The following is a 24,281-nucleotide window of genomic DNA, read 5'->3' as shown; positions in this document are numbered from 1 at the left end:
TGGCGTGGAAGACAGGCAGGTCATAACTCTTCTGAAATCACGTATGAGTCATCCAGTGAACCAAATGACAAACAACAACTTGCCTGTCTTCCACGCCACTACTAGATAAGTGTGGGATGTTGTCTAGGGGGTAATCAAGGCCTCTGAATCCAATGGCGCAATCACCTCCCCCAAAAGTTTACACACAAAAAAGTTATGTGTAAAAAATAGCCTGAAAACACGTATCCACTCCCAGCAAAAGGTATTTTTCCCAAGGAAAAAATGATTACATTTAATGCATTTTTAATCAAAAATGCTCATTTAATGCTGAATAATGCTGATTTAATGCTGATTTAATGCTGATAAACTGCATTTTCAATCATTTTTTGCTCTAAATGTATTCATTTTTTACTTGGGAAAATTACTTTATGCTGGTAGTGATCAGTCATCCAGTGTACCAAATGACAATCAAACACTTGACTGTCTTCCACACCACTACTAGACATGGTTGGGATGTTGTCTAGGGGGTAATCAATGTCACTGAATCCAATGGTGCAATCACCTCCACCAAAAGTTTACACACAAAAAAGTTGTGTGTAAAAAACATCCTGAAATCACGTATCAGTCAACCACTGGACCAAATGACAATCAAACACTTGACTGTCTTCCACACAACTACTAGACAAGGTTGGGATGTTGTCTAGGGGGTAATAAAGGCCTCTGAATCCAATGGTCCAATCACATTCACTAAAAGTCTACATACAAAAAAGTTATGTGTAAAAAACATCCTGAAATCACGTATCAGTCAACCACTGTACCAAATAACAATCAAACACTTGACTGTCTTCCACACCACTACTAGACAAGGTTGGGATGTTGTCTAGGGGGTAATAAAGGCCTCTGAATCCAATGGCGCAATCACCTCCACCAAAAGTTTACACACAAAAAAGTTATGTGTAAAAAAACCTTTTAAATTCACGTATGAGTCATCCAGTGTACCAAATGACAATCAAACACTTGACTGTCTTCCACACAACTACTAGACAAGGTTGGGATGTTGTCTAGGGGGTAATAAAGGCCTCTGAATCCAATGGCGCAATCACCTCCACCAAAAGTTTACACACAAAAAAGTTATGTGTAAAAACCATCCTGAAATCACATATTCAGGATGGTTTTTACACATCACTGTCTTTCACAACTGCTAGACATGGTTGTAGTGTTGTCCAGGGGGTAAACCAGGTTTCTGATTCCAATGGAATCACATTCACCAAAAGTTTACATACACAAAAGGTATGTGTGTAAAACATCCTGGAAACACGTATGTGGCATCCAGTAAACCAAAAGCCAACCCAACACCAACACTTGACTACTGTCTTCCACACCACTCATATTTTTGTATCTACGGGATAATCAAGCTCAAGGAACTCAATCACACATTCACATTCTCCAAAATGTCACATACAAAAATGTTATGTTTAAACAACATCCTGAAATCACGTATCAGTGATACATTCACCTGACTGTCTTCCACACAACTCATTATCCCAGTATGTAAAAACCTACATACAATCAGGGATACGTTGAACCTACTCTGACGGTGTAGTGCCACACATGATTACACTTGTGTGTCACTCACAAATGTAAATATGTGTGTCACATTGATCACACATATGCGTCTCTCACAAACACATGTGTGACACACATTGGGACAATGTGTGTCACAACAAGAAGTGTGGTGTCACACTTTTCTCACTATTGTGTCACTCTCAAGTTGCATTTAATGAAATATCTCAAGGCGTAAGAATGAGATTCCATTAAGATAGAGACAAACAAAAAATTTAAGTAAGACTAGATTTTCCTTTAGGATTGGGAGCTTTAAAAAGTGCCATTATCTTAGCCTCCCTTTTCAACTTAGCCTTCTCTTTACGTATTCCCTCAATAGCCATGGCACGTACTTCTTTGAAGGCAGTTTCCTGTTCATAAGCCTTCACACGTGATTTACGGTACGCCTCCCACTCACTTGAAGACATGCCCTCTTGATCTCTGTCTTTTTCAAGTAGTGAAATACGGTCAACTAGGGTCTGTGAAATCTGACATGAGGAGCCGTACCGGGTAATGCGGCACTTTGTAGGATGTATTTCTTCTCCATATTCATTGTATGTGATCGATTGAGATGTGTGATGTTCGACCTGGTGCAAGGCTCAAGTTAGGGACCATTTTATTATTTATTATACACTTAACACTCACCTTAGTATCCCATACAGTTTCGTACAGACCATCCAATGGATCCAGGTCTACCACAATGTCAAACTCCTCCATGATAAACATAGCTCCACATATTGATCCCTTACGAGGAGATCCTTCCACCTGATGAGGAATTCCAGTTTCACGATCGATCAGGCAGTTGATTCCATATGCGTACTGGGTGTAGTCGCCATCTTGATGAGGATTGTTGAAAAAGCCATCAGCTGAAATTGCCATGTTGGAAGCAAAGACCTTCCCGTTAGGCGTATCTTGCCACTTTAGATCGTCAAAACCGGGTACCTTGGCATCAAACCCAAGCTGAAGGTTTGATATGAAGATGGAAAAAGCTAATGAACCAAAGCGTTCAGCCAGGAAATCGCGGATCTTGTGGAATTTGGCCATTCTTTGTCGGTCATCATCAATACGGTCGACCTTCGAAGAAGTAAAATCATTGAGAGAATAAGGTGCTATTGTGATGATTCAGCAAGCTTCATTGAAGTAGATAAGGAATCCAAATTAACTGACCAGCTGAAAGGTCTAGGTCAGTTCCCCCCCTCCATCCCGCACATCCCATCCAGCCCCAAAAGATACCTGCCTCTTGAAGTCTCTTAGTGGCCCTATTAGTCAAACACTTCCATCGAGCATGTGCTGTCTTGTAAGTTGTTGAGATCGCTTCATCAAACGCCGCACGGTCTGAGGGAGTGAGATCTTCAAACTTGGTGCATCGAACAACCAAAACGAGCGAGAGATCTGCTGCATTGATGACAGCAACTGTTCCAGAGTTGATCATGATCGGAGGTCGATCAATAAGATAGTGATCACTATTCCTACTCCATCGGAATATAAAGAGAGTATTGGGAGGAAGTCCAAGCTCCTTGGTAAGTCTAGCTTTGATTTCAGTGCGGCGAGTATGCCTTCGAGGATAGATTCGGCCTAAGTCGTAGTAAGCCTTCCATCGTTCAGTTCGTCGCTTGACTGCAGATGGTGACGTTTTAGACTTGAAGTTTTTTTTCTGGTAACCATTCTTATCGGCTCTTTGCCTTCTTTTTTGACGTGACATGTTGAACTATGATGAAAGTAAGCAATGATCATAAGTATATGACGATAAGGTTTTGAGAGTGTGGTGGTGTGCTGCTTACTCTAACAGATGACTGAATGAAGAAAGGAAGCGAAGGATTGTAAGATCTGTAATTAGAAGGATAGCGAGCCGTATGACCAGATGGATCGTAGCCGGAGGCCAACAACACTCTGATCAAGCAACCACGACTAAATTTTAACAGGTTTGATGTCTTTTGAACGAACGATCGATGAAAGTGAGGGAAGAATGTTGGAAAGACTGTTTGATGTTAAAACTCGAGGATAAAGGTCAATTTAAGAATCGAAAGGTATGTAAAGCATTCGATTTGATGTTTTCTTGCGTTGATTTGAAGATGAGATGTTCAATGGTGACCTGATTGAGGAGTTTGAGGTGGATAAGGCGTCGGAATCGTTGTATCGGGAGGTATGACGGTGGTTGAGGCGTGTAGAGGGCGAAAGACTGAGCCAGATGGCCAGATGGAGCATTGCTACCGGTACAAATTCCGTGGTACCGGTTGTTAGGTTTCGTTTGGTGATAGTGAATTGGTACCGGTACAAATGGCGCGGTACGTTGTCAGGTCTCAACCCGTGACATATCCATGTTGAAACCTAACAAATAGGTGTACCGGTACATCTCAGAGGTTGAGACCGGTACCGGTGGATGGCTGATGGCCTCACAGCTTACAGCTGTGAGGAAGAAGTTGTGGGTGGCGTGTCACAACTGTAAAAGTCGTGGCACAGCAGCTGTGCGCGCTGTGTCACAACTTTTACAGTTGCAACTGCTGTGTCACAACTTTTACAATTGTGTCACAACCGTAAAAGTTGTGACACAGCAGTTGTGCGCACCGTGTCACAACTTTTACAGTTGCAACTGCCGTGTCACAGCTTTGACAATTGTGTCACAACCGTATAAGTTGTGACACAGCCGTTGTGCGCACCGTGTCACAACTTTTACAGTTGCTACAGCCGTGTCACAACTGGTACAGTTGTGTCACAACCGTAAAAGTTGTGACACAGCAGTTGTGCTCATCTGTCACAACTTTTACAGTTACAACTGCTGTGTCACAACTTCTACAATTGTGTCACACCCGTAAAAGTTGTGACACATGAGCTGTGCGCAACGTGTCACAACTTCGACAGTTGCAACTGCTGTGTCACAACTTTTACAATTGTGCCACAGGCGTAAAAGTTGTGACACAGCAGCTGTGCGCCCCGTGTAACAACTTACACAGCTGTGAGACAGTGCGCACAGCTGGTGTGTCACAACTTTTACGGTTGTGACACAGAGGTTGTGCGCACCGCGTCACATTTTTTACAGCTGTGACACACCAGTTGTGCGAGCTGTGTCACAGCTTTGACATTTGTGACACAGCAGTTGTGCGCACCGTGTCACTACTTTTACGGTTGTGTCATAATACCTAACACCATTTAAATCAAGAGTGAGAAGAGTTTCTTCCAAAAATTTGAACATTTTGAAATTAAGAATATTTAATCAAGTAAATACCAGAATCAAGAAGACAAAGTTTTTTTTTGAAAGGTGAGACAAGAAGAGAACATGAAGACACAATGATAGGGTATCTTATTTCAATGGTCCCAATAGAAAAAAAAATTACTCAATATTCAGGCTCAGACAAATCAGAAGAGCCGGATTGAAGATCAATTTGACGGGCTTTGGACCAATCAATCTTATTGTTCTCACTTCGGCGCCATTCATTGAAGACCTTGATATTACCTAGAAACCTTTCCTCCCATCCAATAGCAATGTCTTCCCGTAATTTGAACCACTCAGATTGTATATGAGGGATTGGGAGGTCAGGTCGGATATCCAGTGAGAGTGATATACAGTGGCAGTTATCAATCATTCCCAGAATGATTGGCTCGGCATCTTTTTCTTTTTCCGGTGAAGTGAAAAGTGGTAAGAAAGTCGCAGAGTATTGGGCAATATCTGAGTAAGATATGACTGGTCGTTCGTAAGTATTTGCTATAATACAGCAGCCTCCAGGAATCGGGTAGTAAAACTCCCGGCCTACTACTAAGTTGGTGTTTTCAAGAATCGAGAGAATCTTCTTGATGTCAAATGGCTCAGATACCAGCGTCGGAAGGTGTTTCGTATACCAAGGGAGGCGTTTTTGGACTTCTGCAAGCATTTCACGCCTTACCATCGGGGCCTCGTGAACACTTCGACCAAGTTGTGCCGCAATTGCGCCAAAGGTACAGAGACCTTTGGCTGGTGGGTTAACAGCGGTTTTGATGAAAGGGAACAATTTAATGGGGAGAGTCTTGACACAATCCCATCTCTGCAAGGTGAATCATAATATCAAATCAGGAAAGTTGCTTGTATAGATTGTGTCTCTTCTCATAAACTAAGAAAGGAAGCAAGCAAGGAACCTACTTTGACTACTGCCTGGTTTTCTTTTGACATGTTCTTTATGCGTTCCATCACCTTTTGTTCGTATTGAGTTAGCTTCGGCTTTGCCTGCGACTTCGATCTTGGTTTGGAGGCTTTGTGGTGCAAAGTAAGCTGATGATTCAATTAGTTAAGACGAGTGATGAATATGGAACTTGGAAACTAACTTGATGGTTGTTTTGTGTCCGAGCTTTTTTCACCTTTGGTTGATCCTAGAGTGAACACACGGAGTTAGTTGATGATATTCATGGAGTTATGATTTGATCTCTTACATTTTCTTTATTTTTAGATGTCCTGCTTGATTTTCGGGTAACTTGAGCCTGGCTTTGAGCCCTTGTTGTTATTGGACTCGTAGACTGGTTATCGTGTGTCGGCTTTGGGGCCTCCGAAGCTGAAGCTTTTCTCTTCAGGGTTTTCTTCTTCGGTCAAAAAATGATGTCCTTCTTCCTCTTCCAAAATTTGCGGCTCCTGGTCCTGGTCATTGTTTCCATTCGATTCTTCACTTTTCGAGTCTGGGCTTTCTCGATTCTTGGTATTATGCTAAGAAGTCAGATCAAGACATAGTAAGCATAAAATACGATGAATCATGTCTGAAAAAACTTACCAAGCTTTGTTCCGGAATAGATCTGATGGGTGACTTGTTCAAAGATTGCAAATCTTGTGTGTCTTCATCATTAGATCGATTTGAAGCGTTTGGAGTTGTTGAAGCTTGGGATGTGGTATTCAAGATTTCGGAGAGAGGATTAGGAGGGAGAGGTGTGACAATCGTAGTTGAGGCTGTGCCAGCGAGTCCAGCAGCAAGCTGGCATTCGGAAAGGAACCGAGTCAGTAGAAAGGCTTGAGACTGGATCGGCAGAGCTTGCATTTGCTGCTGCAGAGCTTGGTATTGAAGTATAAGCAGCGGGGTAGTGATCGCAGAAGTGGTTGGGATCGCAGAAGTTGTTGGAATCACAGAAGTTGTTGGGATCGCAGAAGTTGTTGGAATCACAGAAGTTGTTGGGATCGCAGAAGTTGTTGGTTGTGCTGATTGGATATGAGGTATAAGGAGTTGTCCTGAATGAATTTGAGGTGTTATGTTGTTTTGAAGTTTTTTTTCTTCTTCTAGGCGGATGGCGTCATGTATAATTGAAAGATCATGCTTGTGTATATTGAAATCAGCTTCATGATTGTGATTTGCGTTTTGAATTGTAAAATACCAAGTTCCTTTTGAAGAATCGAGTTTAGTGGTGACAAGAAATTCACACGTTTTGGTATTCGCATTTGAAGTTGTCTCCTTGTGTCGAGTCGGTCCTAGATAACATTTGAATTGTACCCATTTCGGCCTAGAATCCTTGATGGTTGCACGGAAGCCATTATTGTTGGTGTGTTCCTGAATATACAGGGTGGCATGAAGTCGAGTTTTGAAGCCAGCTCTAGCCTCAGGTGGTGAAATTTCAGTCATTGTGAGTCTGAATGAATCGATCGAGTCGGGTATGAGATGGGTTTGTAATGATAAAGGCGAAGAAATGAAAAGAATTGTGTTGGAGTTCAAAAGTTGTGTGATGTGTTGTGAGAAGATGTGTGAGATGTTGTGTTTGATGTGGGGATGAGTGAGGAAGATATAGAATTGTGTTGGAGTTCGAAAGTTGTGTGATGTGTTGTGAGAAGATGTGTGAGATGTTGTGTTTGATGTGGGGATGAGTGAGGAAGATATGGTAAGTACGATCGATCTGAAAGTCAAAAGAAGAAGAGTGATTGGACGTACCGTGGTATTTCAGCCGGCAAGGGTTAACAAATCAATTTGGTTCTTGAATCCGCCATTCGATGGTTTGAAAGGATTAATGGAAAGAAGAAAAAAAGATTGAAAATTGTAGTTGTTCAATGAAATCAAGTTTGAAAGCGTAAGTAAATTCAATCAGAAGTGAGTTTGAAAATAGACTGGACTCACCAACGTCAATTCCAGACCGATGTGCCACTGGTTTGAGGTATGTGTTCGATTCGGGCGGTGTAGGGATTGGTGAGGTGTTCGATGGTGTGGGTTGTTGTGTTTGATTGTTCGGTTGTTGTGTGATGAGTGAAAACCTAGATCAGACTTGGTGATGGAGTTAGGTTTAGGAAAAATGGGTGTCAGTCCGTGTCACACATCAGACACACAGTCTTACACATGACACACACATGTGTGCATGGGTGTGTACAGCATGGACTTAGGTATGTACTCAGTGTAGGTGACCGTATTGTGTCACAGCCATTCACACGTTTGTGTGCGTATGTTCTATCATGTGCCACACAAGTGTGTGTACGTGTGTACAAGATGTACGTGTGTGTGTAGTTAACTCAAGCTACCGTGTTGTGTCACTTACCTACACATGTGGGTGTGGTGTTGTTAAACATGTGTAGACAGTTGTGTTGGCTTGTGCAAGCGGACTTGGCATGCTCGGGGATGGCTTCAGAGGCATCTGAGGCATCTCAAATGCATCTGCCGCTTATGTACGGAGCCGCTCCGAGGATACGGTACCCGTTTTCCTCGGTTCGGGGCCGAGGTGCCGAGGTTCACGAGGTGAGTCTTGACCCATAATCTCACGGAACTCTCACCCTTCTGGAACGCGAAAATGGAAGCGTGTTTTGGTTACATCCCATTGACGGTCTTCGACACGACCTGGCTGTTGGCAGATAAAGCTCACATGACGACACGAACTGCCCCAGCGAAACAATGCACAGACGTCATCAGATACACCGGTTTACGAGTGACAAATGAATGGCGACAGTCTTACTTACAATGGTCGGACTCCTTCGATTTATGTGTGCAGTATTGGAGAGAGCTATACGACCGAGAAGACATAGCGTTGAGACTAGAAGCACATAAGAAAATCGTGCTGAGTTTAAAGTCGAAAGTCCATCAAGCTTGGGCACCGGCATTTCGATACGATATTCTACATCGGACTAATGTGTGGAGCCACCTGATGCCTAACGGACTACTTTCCGACGTCGGCACAAAGAACGAGGAACTGTGGGAGCAAGCGTTAGCAGACTCGAAAGCCAACAACGACAACATCTACCCAGACAACCCGTACGTGATAGGAGGTGCAATGGAACATGTATGCCCATGGACAGGGAAGTATCACGTCGGTTGGGATCTAGCAGCCGCAAACCCAGACGCCCAAATCCAGGCGGTAACAGGAGGAAGGCTGGTATCACACAACCCTGTGCCAGCAACGCAACGCACCGCAACACGAGTGTTTTTTGGTGCGTTGCTCCGCAACACGCAGCACAAACCTGAATTACATGCTGCGCTGCGGTAAGTACCGCAACAACAAATGGTGAGGTCAGGTTGCGCGGCGCCTTGACCGTCGCGCAACGCAACAGGCGCAACAGCGCCAAAAAAACGCCGAACTGTGATTATTTTTGGGCAGCAACGCAACAAATGTTGTTGCGGCCCAAAAAATCCATCGATTTGACAAATGATGTTGCGCTGCGGGTCAGGCCGCAACCTAGAACTTGATTCTATGTTGCGCTGCGGTCAGAAAAACCGCAACGCAGGCGCAGCGCAACACGCAACACCTGCGTTGCTGGCCCAGGGTTGTATCACATCTAGCGAGCTCAAACAATCATTCGAGCACGAACTTTGCCGGAAGTAGCTTTAACGGTGGGAGAGGCAGAGGAAGAGGAGAAATGAGAGGAAGAGGAAATTTCACTCAACAACCATGGAGAGGATCGAGTAGAGGTTCAGGAAATTTTGGGAATGGTTTTGGTGGTAATTTTGGAGGAAGTTTTGGAGGAAGCTATGGAGGAGGTTATGGAGGAGGATTCGGAAGAGGCAGGGGATCAAACGGGACAGGAGACCGTCCTAAAATAGGACCAGGGAGTTTTGATAAAAGTTTGGGAGCAAAAGCAAGCACGAGCAGTACCGCACAGAAGTGAGTTAGAAGACACAGTTGTTCTAAAAAAGTCCTCGATATTGTTGTTTTTTCTTTTCTTTTCTTTTGCATCCGATCCATCCATGCGTTTCAAGAAACCCACCTGTCTTTCACATTGCTCCACTCATGTCTCTAGAATAAAAGCTTCCTCCCCTAACACAATTAATCATAAGAAATGAAAAAAGGCAGCGTCCAATATAAGATTGAGAGTCCTGACATACCTTTTTTGCTATCCCACCGCCTTCCTACCCCAACCCTTTCCCTTGGTTCGTGAGCAGGCAGGTTGTACATGGAGAACCTGTAATCCGTAAAGAAAAAAGACCCAAAACCGGCGAAACGGAACGTTCAAAACCCGAGACGGAACAAAAGACAGAATCGTCCCTCGGGAAACATCCAAGATGGCCAACCGAAGTTAAGTGCCAAATGATAATAGGGAGGTGGGAGGAGTTAGTTGAAAAATGTGACCTAGGAGCAGAAGGGAGAGAAGTTATAGAAGGTTTAAAACACAGTTTCACTCAAGGAATACCACAGCATACTTTACCAAATATGAGGTGGTACACACCAGACAATCACGCTTCCGCCCTAGCAGTAAGAGAGAAGATAATGAAAAACCTTCGCAATGAGAAAGCCGCCGGAAGGATATTCGGCCCATTCACAAAAGAGGAAGTATACCGAAGATGGGGTTTCTTCAGATCTAACCCGATGGGAAGCGTAGTTAACAACGACGGGACTCTACGCATGATCAACGATTTATCCTACCCAGTTATGAAACACGACTTACCATCGGTGAACTCCATGGTAGACAAACACAATTTCGATACCTCCTGGGACGACTTCGAAGCTGTGGCAAGATATTTTAGAGAGAATCACGGGAAAGTGTTACTGTTAGCAATCTTCGACTGGGAAAAGGCCTATAGGCAGGCAGCGGTAATGTTGTTAGAGTGGAAGTATCTCACCATCAAAGATTTTGACGGCATGATCTGGATCGATACTTGTGTCCCTTTCGGAGGTGTTGCCGGTTGCGGAACTTTTGGTAAAATGGCAGACGTCTGGAGAAAAATTATTCAAACGCTATTAAAGGTGGACCGCATCTTCAGATGGGTAGACGATGTGGTAATCAAAATATGAGACCAATCAAAAAATCAAAACATCGAATTTTGAATTACATCAATTATATTACATATAGTTTAATATTTACATCATTTTATCATTCAAACAAACTTATCAAGATAAGTATAAACTATTAACAAACAGATTACAAAATGAAAGAAAGAAAAAAACATAAGAAAAATTCGAAAATATAGGTGTAAAAGTTGGAAAATGGTTTTTAGCTTATTTATAATTAAGTTATGGGTTTTATAAGGTTAGAATATGAAAGAACAACAGTTTATTATACAGGAACAATTTTAATATTCAAGGTTGATAAGGGGAAACAGAAGTTATTAGCAGGAAGGTACTTTTTCGAAGTTGGTAAACAAGGGTTAGGCGTGTAGTTTACATATGTAATGGTGGTAGTAGTAGAAATTAAGGTTGCCAAGAGGATTTTCCGGGATTTTTAAGGTTATAGAAGATGATGTCATATTACATGAGCAAGGAAAAGAGAGTAGTAGGTGTGAAAAGTGAAGAAAATAGGTGAAAATCGGCGAAAATGGAGGTTTTCAGCTAATTACATATGTCAAATGACGTCAGAATAAGTTGGTAGATGGCTCATTCAACGCAGAAGAGTGGATTACATAATGTACAACCTTTAAATCATTAGTAACGGAGGTGTATGTAAAAAGTTATAAGGGAAATAAGAAATTGGCGTGAATCTCGAATTTACAGTCACAAGACACATGTAACACCAAAAACCTTAACTTCACAACTCAATATCTTACTCATCACTCATCAGAAATAGGTCTTATAGGTGTCAGAAATGATCAGTAACACGTGGGCTACAAGATCCACTTTAGTAATCAAAAATTGGAGCACATCTGAAAAAAATCGTAATCTCAAAAATTGGGTTTCAGCTAGTTTACAAGGAAAAAATCACCTGTATTCATCTTAAGAAGTGCTGTACATTACATCATTGCGTCATTGATCACTTTTGGCTGTGAAAATTACATCATACATTAGTAACAAAATCATTACATTGCGTCATTACATGGTTTTTAGGGTTATTTAGGCGGATTTGATTGGTTTTTGAGGCTGTTGACTGTTGTAAAGATTGTTACATTTGGATATAAGTACTCCTTGATGAATTTGGGATTGTAGCGCCCTTTTCTGCATCTTATACCTTTGTTGTAGTGTTATAAATCATCATTTATTTACTATATTTGTACTAAGATCACTTAAATCCGCCCCTTCAAAGCAAGGAGAAATTTATTTACGTGTGTTAAAGACTACAAGTCTAATTGGGAATAATACTTACAACAGTATTGCTAGCAATAAACATAGTGTGTGACTTTTTTTTTGCGCTTAAAATCTGGGAATAATACTTAACAACAGTATTGCTTTATTTCTCTGGTGCCTTATCTATTTCTCTGTTATCACAAAGTGGTCAGCAAGTGCCCTTGTGCTGGTTTCTTTGAAGAAGGCAGTCTTTAGGCAACTTCTACTATATTACACGTAGTAGATTATCCCTTCTTAGGTGTTGTAAAGCTCTTGTTGAGCTTTAAATACTACAACGACAACATGATAGTGAAAGAAGAAGGAAGTGACTTACTTTTACAAGATGTGGTAACACTGAGCGACTCAATGGGAGTTAAGACTAACGGGAAAAAGCTGCAAGATTTTGCGGACGAACAAAAATATCTCGGATTCATTTTCAATGGACGAGACAAAACCGTGAGACTCCCGGACGAGAAGCTACAAGAAAGGATAGAGTCGATAAGAGAAATGCTAGAGCCAGATAAAGTGTGGAAAAAGACGGAGGCAGAACAGCTGATAGGGAAGATAGCTCACATAGTTTACCTTTTACCTCACATGAAGGCACATATCAGAGGACTGTACAGTTGGCTTAAAGTATGGAAGAAGACCAACGCGAAAAGGAGGATCTCTAGGAAGGCAAAGCTGGACCTAGAACGATGGCTCCGAGCCCTGACAACCTTCGAGCTGCGACGAATAGTGCCAACGCCAGCTCCAGAAGACGTAGGCTGGGTCGGTGACGCAAGCACAGGTTTCGGAATAGGAGTGAGGATAGGCGAAAGATGGACGAGGTATAAACTGAAACAGCAATGGGAGAGCGGAAACCTAGAAGAAGACGAGACGTGTCGCAACATAGCGTGGGCCGAATTCGCGGCGATACAAATAGGATTGTTGATGATTGATAAACTGATGGACACGAAGGGGAGAAATTTCATCGTACTAACAGACAACACGACAGCAGAGTCAGCCATCCAAAAACGAAAGTCTAAAGAGGAGGCAGTGAACAACGAACTCAAAATCATACAAGACCTACTTTTAGAGCTACAGTGCGACATCACAGGCGTAAGGGTAGAGTCGAACGATAACGAAGCCGATCCTCTGTCGAGAGGGAAATTAGGAAACCTCAAAGTACATAACCGATTAGAGCTGATACTCCCAAACGACCTAGACCAACTGTTAGAGACCGCATAATGTCAGTGATAAAAGAATCAAAAATCACACATTTTCTTCAAAACGCGGAAGGGGAGATTAAATGGAAAGGAAATGAGGTACAAACTCACATGATGTCTGGCGGATGGGCGCAATCAACTTTAAGTAATTATAGTAGCGGAGTTGGAAAATTACTAAAATTTGCAGCCGCAAAAGGGTACGATAGGAAAGAGGTGCTACCATTAACGAGAAAAAGATTGTACAAGTTCGTAGTATGGGCTGGGAAGAAGGCGGAAGAGGAGAAAGGGAAAGAAGATCAGCACGAGATAGAAGTAGAAACGATTAAAAAATACCTCACGGGAATAAAATGTTGGCACCTGTTTCACGACGAGGTATACCCAAGGTACGAGCCGTTAAAGTTGAAGGTGCTGTTGAAATCATCAAAAGTAGCAGAAGCTGCGTTAAGGTTGTCGGATAAAGAACAGAAGAAACCGGTCATGCTGAAGCACCTAGTACAACTGCTACAAGAACTATCGACGGAAGACAGAAGAGACCAGCTGGCATTGACAATCGCTTTAGTGGCTTTTTGGGGCATGGCTAGGTTAGGAGAATTGGTATCAGACAACAGTAAGAAACGACTACCAAAAAGAAACGACATGAGGTGGTCAGGGGATTATGGAAGCGTAACCATCGCCATTCACAAAGCGAAAACAGCAGCCCCGGGACAGATTCAATATTTGAAGTTGGTACTGCAACACTCACTTCTAGACCCGATCGGTGCAATCCAAAGATTAGTAGCAGACAACAGAACCGGCCCAAACAACCCTTTATTCTCCTATTTAGAGAAGAACGGAACTAGGAGCGTGCTAACAAAACGGAAGCTGATGGGGATATTTAGAAGAGTTTGGAGTAAACATAACGGAGGCGAAAAGCTATCAGGCCACTCCTTTAGAGTAGGAGGTGCAACGATAAGATGGAACGATAAGAGGCCATTGAAAGAGATAATGGCAATCGGCCGTTGGGAATCTAAAGCGTATGAGCTGTACTTACGGAAATATACACAGCAAGAAAAGAAGGAGACAAAAGAGTGGTGGAAAAAATTAGATATGTACGAAAACTATAAGAAACTGAACGAGGAAAGAAGTAAAGAGAAAGAAGAAGAAGAGAGAGAAACAAGGAGAAGGAAAGAAAGAGAGAACAACCGAGAGCGGAAGGGGGAAGAGACAGGAATGGAAAAGAAAGAGAGGAAACGAGCAGGAAATTGATGGGAAGTCAAGGTGAGCAGAAAACTTTCATCCTAAATGAATGATCTGTCGAGTACTGAAGTTTAAAATGTCCCCAATAGGAAACTTTAAAATAAAGTTAAATTGAATTGGGGAAAGATCGACAATTGAATTTCAAATACAAGCGGATAATCAAGTTTGTGATATAAAAAGTAGTTGATAACGGGGTTTGAGGGGGAAGATGATCTAAGAAGGAGTGAAAGCGTATGTAATACAATTGATACAATACAAAAGACTACACAGAGGAGCCTCAGAGCCGATGTCGTAGAAAGGTTTTCGCCGAGGCTCAGGACGACATCGTCCTGAGAGCGGAGGAGAAAACCTTGCTGACAGGCACTCCACGGCCTCCGGCCCCCCCCCACAACCGAGCTAGAACTTTATCAAGATAAAGATATAGCTTAGTAGCGATTGCCTGAAAGAGAGGAATGAGATAAAAGAATCTCGATAAAAACAAAAGCAAACAAAAAAGAACAAAGTTTATATGAAGATAAAAGAAGTGAGAATAGATATAGGCAAAGAAAGATAAAAGCCAAAAGACCACATAAACAACCCGTCTCGGGAAGTGTACGAGATGGAATGTCACATGTAACCTCCAAATTCAAAATTCACTCCAGTTTCTTTGTTGCCTTATAACTTTTTCACTACTCCTCCGCTACTAATGATTCAAAGGTTGTACATTATGAAACCAATGATACTGCGTCGAATGAACTATCACACACCCAATTCTGACAAGTTTTACCATATGTAATTAACTGAAAACTCCCATTTTTGATGAATTTTGACTATTTTCACGTCTAATAATGATTTTCCTTCTATCAAAAGATCATTCCACAGCACTCCAATCAATCACACAGCATTAAAATCCTTCTGAAAAACTCTTGGCGCAATCAATCCATCAATGACATCACTACACAGGAATTAATACCATAGTACCTTTCTTCGAAATTTCCCTTTTCTTGAATAACTTCACACCTCCCTTATCGATCCTCATGATTAAAGTTGCTGATGACTAATGTGATCCTTCTCTTTCACAATAAAACCTTCCTGAACCAATATCTCTTCTAATAATAAGCTAAAAACCATTTTCCAAACTTTCATACCCATATTTTCGAATTTTTCTCCAACTTTCTTAATATTCTTCTTATTCTTTCATTCTTTTCATAACAGTTTCCATTCCCAAAGATCCAAACTAAATGTTCTTCTTCCTCAAATCTCTTCTTACTAATTCTCTTAATTTGATTTTCACTCTTTTACTATTTTTATTGATCTTTTCGAATTTTTCTTTTACTCTTAAATGTTCTTATCAGTTGCTTATGTAAATATATGATTTGAAAGATAATGAAATGAAGATTATAAATCAACTATGATAGCCTTGATTACTAATAACTTCAATAATAATAGTGCCTTTGACCAAAAACTCGAATTTTCACATAATTTTTAAATTTTTTGCCTAAGTAGAGATCTTGCTCACCACAACGTTGAGGTTTGATTTTTGATAACGACGAGCTTAAGTTTGGAACGTGTCATTGACTCTAATCCAATCAGATCCTCAACCAATTCAACCATCACTGAACAAAATACTAAAACCATCATCACATGAACTCTTGCTTCAATTCGATATCACTCATTGTCATATTTGATAAAAACTTTTGATTTGATCAGCACTGTAGGTTCAACTTATGGATCCATTCATCCTGTTTGTCATAACCTTTCACCTACCTTTCCAGCAATCTCAACTGAATTCAAGACAACAACATTCGGTCTAACATTCTTCAGTAAGTGTTCATTTCAGCTATCACTACACAAAATGTCATCTTTACCGGGCGGTAAAGAAAACTATCGACATAGAAAAGTCCTGAGGCAACAGGAAGAGAGCTAAAAATCTGAAAAAATATGCACCTTGTTCCTAGATGTTGGGGCGTCATGACGAGTATTTTTTTGTATTTTACAAACAGATATTGGTTAATGTACTAACAATAAAGGCTGTGAATCATCAAAAATCGACCTGTAACAATACCTGAAATTTGGCCCTTGACTTTGAAGACAGAATTTTGAAATCTTCAAACATCAATAACTTTTGCAGTTCTGAATCAAATCACTCGATTTGAAGTGCATTAAAAAGGTGAGCCTTTCCTCTACATTTTTCATTGAGACATCACATCTGTAGCTGGTCTAAAAAAGATCCTACAGAGCTATTCATGCAGAACTGTCTGAACATATGTAGAGTGTTTAAGTGACTAGATAGCACCTTACTAACATTATGAAGTAAGAAGGAGAATAGTTCAGCTTTTGAATGAACCATAAATCGAGTTATTTGGAGCAGAATTGCAAAGTTATTGAAGTTTTTAGACCACAAAATATTGTCTTCATACTCTATGACCCAGAATTTCAGGATATTGTTACATGTGAGTTTTTGATGATTAACAGCGTTTATTGTTAGTACATAAACCAATATCTGTGTGTAAAATACAAAAAAATACTCATCATGACGCCCCAACATCTAGGAACAAGGTTCATATTTTTTCAGATTTTTAGATCTCTTCCTGTTGCCTCAGGACTTTTCTATGTCAGTAGTTTTCTTTACCGCCCGGTAAAGATTACATTTGGTGTAGTGTATGTTTCTTTTCAACATACAAATCAGGTGAGTTGATAAATCATGGCCTTTGACCGCTGTCCTTATGTATAATGGGTTTGCGTGCTAACTTGTGGTTTTGCTGCAAAACAAAGACTTTTGACAATGTTGTGTAGAAACAATTCCCCACTAAACGCCTCCAACAAATTCAACCCATAACCCTTGTGTGATCCGGGTGTTACCTACCTTCATCACCACTACTATCCTTGGTGGTTCAATCAACAATTTCCTACGTAAGATCTCATTTCCTCCTGCATCTTGTAACATACTACAACAAATACTGATGTGATTTCCCCACTGGAAGTTTCTGAACACAAATATGAAGGTAGTCGTCGCACTATCCTTTGAAGCTCAATCACTACCTCACTGGTCTGTAGCTCAATCAAATCATCATGACCGAAATGAACTTAATTTGAATCAGACTCTTATCCCCACCTACCTATTTAACAATCAAAAGTATCATCTTCATAAAAATCTCCTATCAAACAAATGACATTTTTTGCCTTACATCGTTAACCCAACCAACTCGATTGAGTAGGAGATGAATCAACAGAAAAAACCAAGTCATCATCATGATTAGTAGACCGAGCTCTTCTCATTAATGACTATAACATTACCAGGTAAACTTAAATCAAGAAGATCAATTAAAGGATTCTTGATCATCTCAACTTGGATCTTTCATCAACTCTTTAGTTTATGATCAAGTCACCCTCTTTCAATTAAATCAATTATAACTTCATTGGAAACTTCACCATCTGATCGTATCTTACCACCACATCAATATCAAACTGAATTGAAATCGGTAAGATCCAGATGAAGAAAATATCAGAAGCACAATCGACTGATTACAAATCATTTAAATCAATTTATAGAAGTCGTTATAATTTACAACCACCGAAAAGAATTAACGAATAGTTTAAGATAGTAACAAATGATGGAGGATTATCAGTAGATGAACTTGATGGATTGATGAATGGTTTAAAAACTTCCAGAACGATGGATCTAGATGGAACCATTAGAAGAACTATTGAAGTTTCTAAAATGCCAACTTTTTTGCTGTTGAATGTGATCACACTCTACTCTATTTCCGTTTATAATCTCATTCTACAAATCTCAAGTCTGATTTGTTTTTTCTTTTTGTTTTGGATACAGCTATCATGAACAGTTTTATGGTTGAAATTATCGAGGTGATGGTCAACGTTGTAGTCGTGATCATTATGGCAGCCCGATCAACCATCCAAGACAAAGCGTAAACTCAACTCCGAAAAGACTTGATATTGAGTATGGAATCCTTTCCGATCAAAATTAGCAGCTGGTATGTAGGTGGTTTTGATGATGTTTGAAATGCTGCGGGAAAGAAAGTTCTTCATCTTAGTGCAGCAAGTAGAACAAGTTTTAGTCATGAGGGTGATGTAGTCGGACCTACTGGTACAGTTTATGCTGTTGAGTTTCCTCACCAAAGTGAGAGAGATTTGATTAACATGATTAAGAAGCAAACAAAAGTTATCCGTTGGTACTCCACTTTACTCTTCTCATTCCATATATTGAAACAATCAGAAACTAATTGTTACGGATATTTTTATCTATTTTTTAATCAAATTAAATGAACTAAAATCTTAGCCATTGGTGCTGGTGGACATGATTGTGGATTATCAAAAAAATTGTTCATTTGAAGATATTACAATTGCGAGTCAAAGAATCAAAAACCACTAATTTTGATCAAAGATGAGAAAAGTTGATGGTTTGGGTGTTTTTTTCTAGATTGATTTAGATATGATTGAGAGTTCTAATTTGAATAGACAATTCTTATTTCAAAAAAAACACGTCAAAAGACCAAAAGCAATTGTAAGTCAATCCCAAAGCCTCTCCAAGAAACCAAAAGGCTAACCCCCTAATGATCGATTTCTTATTTTCTTTTATAGCTAGCAAAAGAAACAGCAATAAATTTTAATCCATCAGTCAAAATCAAAGTCTTTCAAGCCAATATATCAATTCCAGAATATTCAACTGTGAATTTTTGTAAGCCATTTGATTTACTTGTGGATGAATTAGATAATTTAACAGCAAGAAGAAATAAGTTATGTGTAGCTTCTGATGTACCTACAATCAAAAGTGATCCAGATAGGGATGCTGGTCAACTTCAACCTATTGCAAACCTTTCTTTTTGACTAATAACTCATAAATTAACTTGTTTTAGTTTAATTGTTGTTTTTTTATTTTAAAAGACATAAATGGCATGTTACAATTGTCAACCAAAACCAACACCTAAAACTTTTCCAGTTTGTACAATTTGATCAACACCTTGTACACCAGTCCATTGTATAGTTTGGGCTAAAAATTATTTATTTGGGTAAGTAAATCTTTATAAATTGAACAAATGAAGTAAAAAAAGACAAGATTCAATTTGATTGATTGTGTGGGGGCTCATGGGGGTTTCTTGACAGTCATTTTTTTGGTGCTGATGATGAGAATGATGGAAATGAATTACACAAAGCTTTGAAGAATTGAGAAAGTGGTAAGCTCATTTAAACCCTTCCTTAAACTTTTCTCCAAAATCTTTCAAAGTAACTTCTTATATTCTGACTGATAAAGTTATGGGTGATTCATTTGAAAAAAATCAGTAAAAGTATTAGACAACTACAGAATCAAAATTCAAGAAACAAAAGAAACCAAGAAGACTGGATCATCAAAAGTAGAATCATTAAAAAAGATTTTTGACAAGTTTATAAACAAAATATGCAAAAACTCATGATCCAAATAAACTAAGTCCATTAGATATTGATTTATTAGTTAATCAATCTAAACATCTTGTTGTACAAACCAATCAAACTTCAAAATCTACAAATGAATTAAAGTATCAACAAGTTTTGGATTTGTTAGATTCTCTCAACTTATTTTGTTCTAGGTAAGAGTTTATTTACTAAAAAAAGATGTATCAATACATCAATCTAAATTGATGATTCATTTGATTTATCAGTCTTATGAAACTTGGTGAACAAATGAAATCAAGTTCAGATAATGAACCATTAACATGGGATATACATAATGATAATGCATCAGATTTGGTTACTGCTGCTGAAAATCTTAGAGCTCATCTTTTTGGAATCCCTCTTAGAACACGCTTTGAAGTTAAAGGTGTGATTGTCTTTTCTATTCATTGTTCTTACAAGATCTTTGACTTACAACATTTTTTGGCTTATTTGGACGCTTAGGTACTTGGAAATGGCTGGAAACATTGTAAGAATTTCTTTAAAATCCTATCATCATTTGGTCTAATTTTATAATTACTTATTCTCGTGTTCAATACTTTTACACAAAAATAAATTGCAGCAATAGCCACAACAAACTCAGCAATCTCGGCACTTATAATTTCTCAAGCTAAACAAATCTTAACCAAAAATTCAAATTTAAATAAGTCAAGTAGACCATGGTATACAAAAACGTCAGATCAATCATTTAATTATCAGGTTCAATAGATGAGCCTAATCCAAAATGTGAAGTTTGTTCTTATATTTATGTAAGATTTAAAGTTTTATAAACATGTACTTTAATTATTTTTTTTGGAAGTAGTGCTTGAACGGATCGAAGATGGAATTCCAATTGAAAATCTGATGATTCAAGAATGTGATAGATTAATTTTACATCCAGATTTAATTCTTGGTGGTTACTGATTGAGATGAAGAATTTGCACCAATTTCATTTATTTCAGAAAGGTCAGATATAAGTTATTCAAATTTTACAAAAAACAACCAAGGTTGAACTGAAATTTGTTTATTTTGTGTTTTCTCGTAGTGTGAATGAGGAAGAAGCATAATAAATGAAAAAAGAATCCAGGGAAATCCACTTATATAATTTGGTTTCTTTGACCTTTTTTTGTATAAAAAGTTGATTTCTACCTTTCCTTCACTCTTTATTTCCTACTATATCAAAAGAAAAAATAGAAAAAATAGCAGTAAATATCAAATTACAAGTACCAAGTTGTGTTCTTTGTGAGAAAACCATTTAGCATTCCCCTCCTTCATTGGATAAATAACAAAATAATTGAATGATTTTTTCTAAAGTAATCAAATTTGCCATTCTGACCAACCAACCTTGAGTTTCAACAGAGACATGAAGATGTAGTACATCAGGACAAGATTGAAGTTGAACTGGATTTATAAACCACATGAAATATTCATTACCCAACCAACAATTCTCAATGAACTTGATAATCTCTATAGGTTTGAATGATGATCAATATTATCATTATAATCTGAATAGTTTGACTTGTTTAATACATTAATTCTATAAATTCTTTGCTTCATCCCTTCTGATAAATTTGAAAAACCTGATAAACCGTTATCAGGTGCAAGATGCTATTGTCACTCAATTCCCAATCTCCAAAATTATATAACCATGAAACATTGCAAGGTGATGATTTTGCAAGCTTTCATCAATATTATTTCATCGACATTGACATTGAAGAATCAATAGTGTGATCAAAAAGAATTTGTAGCAAAAGTTGAAACAACTGCCAATCTGATGATTTTACTTCCTACGTTTAACCACAATCTTCTCCTTGTTAATTGATGCTTGTTTCAAGTAAGCCCTAGAAGCAGGACAAACCTTTCCAAATCTACTGACAACATGACCATTCCCCTCCCAAGTTGTAAGTCATTTAAGAAGGCACAGAAGTCGGATTGGATCAAAGAATTATTCCAAATAAGTTGATTTATCAGACAGAATGTAAATTTAATTTTTATGAAGATTTCTTTTCAAATCCAACTCATCCATCTTGCTCAAAATTGGTTGTGCAATCACATATCACCTAATTTGTGTTTAGGCCCTCGTGACCTGTGTTGTGCCAAGTTTGTTCTGTTCTTGGATGCACGCTGTAATGATTGATTAAATGTCATTTTGCCAAGTGTTCAAGTCATGCTTTTGTCTGTTCTAAAAGGGATGTGTTCAGTTTTGTTTTAACAACAGCGGCGCCTGCCGCTAAGATGCTAGTATTGTTCTATATCTGACAAAAGTGGAACTGAGTGTATGCATCATTATATCTGTTACTTGAGTTAAATTATAAAATGTATGTTTGTTAAGAGTGACAGCTGAAGCACCTCTGATGATAGGAAATCCAGGTAGGAGATATAAATCATTGATCGAATGAAAACTGACAGCTCTGTTTGTAAATAAGATGATTGATAATGAGAAAAAGAACAGTTGAGATTAGAGGTTGCATTCAAGAATGAATGAGAGTTTGGAGTTTGGAGTTGAAAAGATGAACACCTGATAGAATGACCACCATTGAGGTGATAGGAATCAAAATCAACTTCTCCACTGGTTTTGATTTGGTGGTCTCAGTTGAAGGAAAGCCATGATGATATTGGAAACAATTTGCTTCAAGGTCTCCAATGATTAGATCTGAAGATTCAGAATGTTTAGTTCCAGTTGGTGATTTTGATGAAATTGGAATACCTAGCAACGTAGAAGTAGTAAGTGAGATCAATTGAGAGTTTAAACACTTTATTGGAGAACTTGGATTTGATCGATTGATCTGCTTTGAGGGTCCCTTGATTAATTTCCCCATCATTCAGGATTTTTGATCAAAGAAGCATCATAGAAAGATAAACAAACGTACCTCATGTTTAATTCCCAGATGTCCTTACCCAGCTTTCTCGCCAATCAGTACCAAGTTAACATCGTCATAAGGGGTTCAAACAACACGGTCTAATATTGGCAAACATTTGAGCGTTCAACACCTCATAAAAGAGAAAAAAAGGAAATCGTGTTAACGAATGTGAATGGGGTTACAGAGAGATAGATCAAGCTGTCTGAATCGAATCAGAAATACTCATAAACAAAGAAAGAACTCACCTAGGGTCAACAAGGAGAAGCGAAGAGGGTCCAAAATCGAAATCGAAATCATGATCATGATGATGGTTGCTAGGTGAAGAAAGCAATCAAGATGAATCAGTCAAAATGGCTAAAGATTTTCAAAGGCTGGGATCGATTTGTATAGTCCCATCGATGTAAAAGTTTGTTCATCGATTCTGAGTTGTAACTTGTTCACATTCATGATGTACAATCTTTAAATGCTTGAATGAGAAATATGGAGTTGATCGATGGCAAATTCTTCTGACTATTTGACCATTGCAGTTGGTAATGTGGAAAAGATCAAATATGCAAGATAGAGACCAAATCAAGCAATGAAACCCCATCAACATGACTTAGAGGAAAAGCGAATCTGTGCACTGGTTTCGAAAATGTGGTTTGTTTAATTGGGTTTTCCTATGTCCTATTGGCAATTGTAGGAAGCGATGCAGTACAAAGTAGAGATTGCATTGTTCCAACTCAGAATTCCCAAACCTGAACGAGCGCTGAATTCCGAAGCAACCGATCAGAGATAGGGTCTGAATTGGTCGGTGATAGAAATTCCGGGTTAGTCGTATCTGCCAAAATCGCCTTGGATGACGCAACCAAAGATTTTGATGCAGCTAGAAGATCAGAAGAGTCCGCGGGAGACAAAGAATCGTCTGTGGAGTATCCTTCCTCCTCAATTTCTTTCAAGTTGTCAATGACCCGTTCTATATAGGCTTACTTCTCCAAGTACGGTCTTCTCTTCTGGCTTGTCTTGCGGGAGCCTGTGAGGATGTATCAAGTTCAACAGGTGAACTTGGAACCTGTTGAAGAAAAATGAATTATACAAAAGTTAACCAAATGATCAACTTTGATGTATTGATGCTGAAGTAACCGTTACCTGTGTAGAACAAGTTTGAGGACTATAGATGACAACAATTCAAAATGGATAAGAAAGTGATCGGATTAGTTTGATTAAAGATAATCCAAGTTTGAAAGAAAAGACTTACGTTGGTTGAGGTTTAGGTTGAGATTGAGAATGAGGAGTGGATTGAGTTTGTTTTGAAAGAGAAGAAGATTGATGAAGTAAATACTATAAAAAATCTTCAATCAGGTGGTATTCGGAAAATGAGTTATGACTGGCAAGCCAAGTCAAAGCTGTCATTGGGACTATGTACCATCATAAAGAGTCAGAAACATTAAGTAATCAAAACTATCAAATTTTCATGCTGGTAAGGAGTTTTGTCCAGTTTTGTTCAAATTGATAGTCCTCCTTTAATGTTTATGGTCATACAACATATGTTTTTTACAAAAGGTGTGGTGATCAATTTATGGGATCAATCAAAGAAAAATAATCATAGGTTATTTACCTAGTT

General features: G+C 39.0%; 3 protein-coding genes across 3 annotated transcripts; 2 read left to right on the top strand and 1 right to left on the bottom strand.

Annotated features, from left to right (window-relative positions):
- Nucleotides 1-6,067: 6,067 nt before the first annotated feature.
- MELLADRAFT_90798 (uncharacterized protein) lies at nucleotides 6,068-7,148 on the bottom strand (the record flags this gene model as incomplete). Its single annotated transcript, XM_007404897.1, has 2 exons — nucleotides 6,068-6,247; nucleotides 6,312-7,148. 2 exons carry the CDS (start codon nucleotides 7,146-7,148, stop codon nucleotides 6,068-6,070), a joined length of 1,017 nt encoding a protein of 338 aa, XP_007404959.1.
- A 1,498-nt stretch (nucleotides 7,149-8,646) lies between these two features.
- Nucleotides 8,647-9,604, top strand: MELLADRAFT_102205 (uncharacterized protein; the record flags this gene model as incomplete). Its single annotated transcript, XM_007405351.1, has 2 exons — nucleotides 8,647-8,753; nucleotides 9,322-9,604. 2 exons carry the CDS (start codon nucleotides 8,647-8,649, stop codon nucleotides 9,602-9,604), a joined length of 390 nt encoding a protein of 129 aa, XP_007405413.1.
- An 8,623-nt stretch (nucleotides 9,605-18,227) lies between these two features.
- Nucleotides 18,228-20,282, top strand: MELLADRAFT_102204 (uncharacterized protein; the record flags this gene model as incomplete). Its single annotated transcript, XM_007405352.1, has 10 exons — nucleotides 18,228-18,319; nucleotides 18,446-18,531; nucleotides 18,842-18,915; nucleotides 18,993-19,089; nucleotides 19,123-19,203; nucleotides 19,396-19,420; nucleotides 19,565-19,585; nucleotides 19,692-19,762; nucleotides 19,861-19,975; nucleotides 20,048-20,282. 10 exons carry the CDS (start codon nucleotides 18,228-18,230, stop codon nucleotides 20,280-20,282), a joined length of 897 nt encoding a protein of 298 aa, XP_007405414.1.
- Nucleotides 20,283-24,281: the final 3,999 nt, after the last annotated feature.

This window comes from Melampsora larici-populina (assembly GCF_000204055.1).
Source record: "Melampsora larici-populina 98AG31 unplaced genomic scaffold MELLAscaffold_3, whole genome shotgun sequence".
Classification (NCBI taxonomy): Eukaryota; Fungi; Basidiomycota; class Pucciniomycetes; order Pucciniales; family Melampsoraceae; genus Melampsora; species Melampsora laricis-populina.
This window is presented reverse-complemented; position numbering and strand designations above follow the sequence as displayed.